This window comes from Neophocaena asiaeorientalis, unplaced genomic scaffold (assembly GCF_003031525.2).
Source record: "Neophocaena asiaeorientalis asiaeorientalis breed wild unplaced genomic scaffold, Neophocaena_asiaeorientalis_V1.1 scaffold67, whole genome shotgun sequence".
In the NCBI taxonomy this organism is placed as follows: domain Eukaryota; kingdom Metazoa; phylum Chordata; class Mammalia; order Artiodactyla; family Phocoenidae; genus Neophocaena; species Neophocaena asiaeorientalis.
Window position 1 is genome coordinate 4,533,483 of NW_020173731.1, and position 1,041 is coordinate 4,534,523.

A 1,041-nucleotide genomic window follows, 5' to 3' on the forward strand; every position below is an offset into this window, starting at 1 on the left:
CTTGCAGCAGGGGCCCCAACAAAGCCTTGCCTGAATTCCTTATCTGGCCTCTTATCAATTTCTATTGATTGGGGGAAGGCCAAGAACCCCGGCTGGTATCAACTTTATAGAACATAACTACCACAAATAACGGAAATCAACTATATGTATACGGAGGGAAAAAGTGTTTTTCAAATGCATCTGATTTTCTTATTAACACAAGGGGGGGGGAGCCTTCCCAAGAAATCGCTCCACTACTTTTCCAAACAGCCTATAAAAGCGGTCATCAGGCCTTTCCCCCTCCACTATTCCTTTCCCCCTCCACTTTATTCTTCCTCAGTTCTCTCTCTCTCTCTGTGTCTCTTGAAGGGGCTCTCCACCTAAGTAATGTTTTCCGAGAATCTAGAGTCCTATACTAAATTTGATAGCGACAGACATAGACGACGCACACGTACGTTCAAAAGTGAGCTCTGCGGACGCGTTCCCACAAAATTAATTGAAAATAACCCGTGGTACAACAGTTCTATCAGAACTCAGAGAAGGGCATTTCCCCACTTTGGGCATCCACCTTTGGAAATTCCCAAGGACATTATATAAATACATTAATTTTTTTTTTTTTCTTTTTAACAGTAACTGCAGTGAACCCTCCCACAAGCCTTAATAAAGCTTCGGCTCTTAGTTTATTTCCTCTGTTTCTTTAAGACGTAAGTCGGGTGTTTTGCCCTGTTCAGAAATGGCTGCCCCTACTTCACACGCATTGCGCATGGTTCTTGAACAGAATTTGGCGTAGAGGCAACTCAGTGACTTACGCGGCGCAAGATGGGGACTTGGCGGCGGGCAACACTGAACCTCCCAGCATGCTTTGCAGCCTGGCGGAGAGGCCCGACGCCTAGTGATGGGGAGCCCTCGGTGCTCTACGCCGCCAAATCGGCTGTAGCGGTTGAGGTTGAGCCCGGGGCCTGGGAATTGGACGCTCGCAGAGGAGGAAAATGGAAGCGTGGCGCTGTGTGAGGAGAGGCTACGGCCGCTGTGTGGTGGGGAGAGGCAGGTCAGTAGGGCTGG

At 48.7% G+C, this 1,041-nt stretch overlaps 1 protein-coding gene across 1 annotated transcript in view; it reads left to right on the forward strand.

Moving 5' to 3' along the window:
• Positions 1-805: 805 nt before the first annotated feature.
• Positions 806-1,041, forward strand: part of ANGEL2 (angel homolog 2) — a 17,763-nt gene continuing 17,527 nt past the window's right edge. Inside the window, exon 1 of the mRNA XM_024750948.1 lies at positions 806-1,027. Within this exon, the coding sequence (XP_024606716.1) occupies positions 969-1,027 (59 nt within the window). The 5' untranslated portion in view covers positions 806-968. The remainder of the gene's footprint in view (positions 1,028-1,041) is intronic.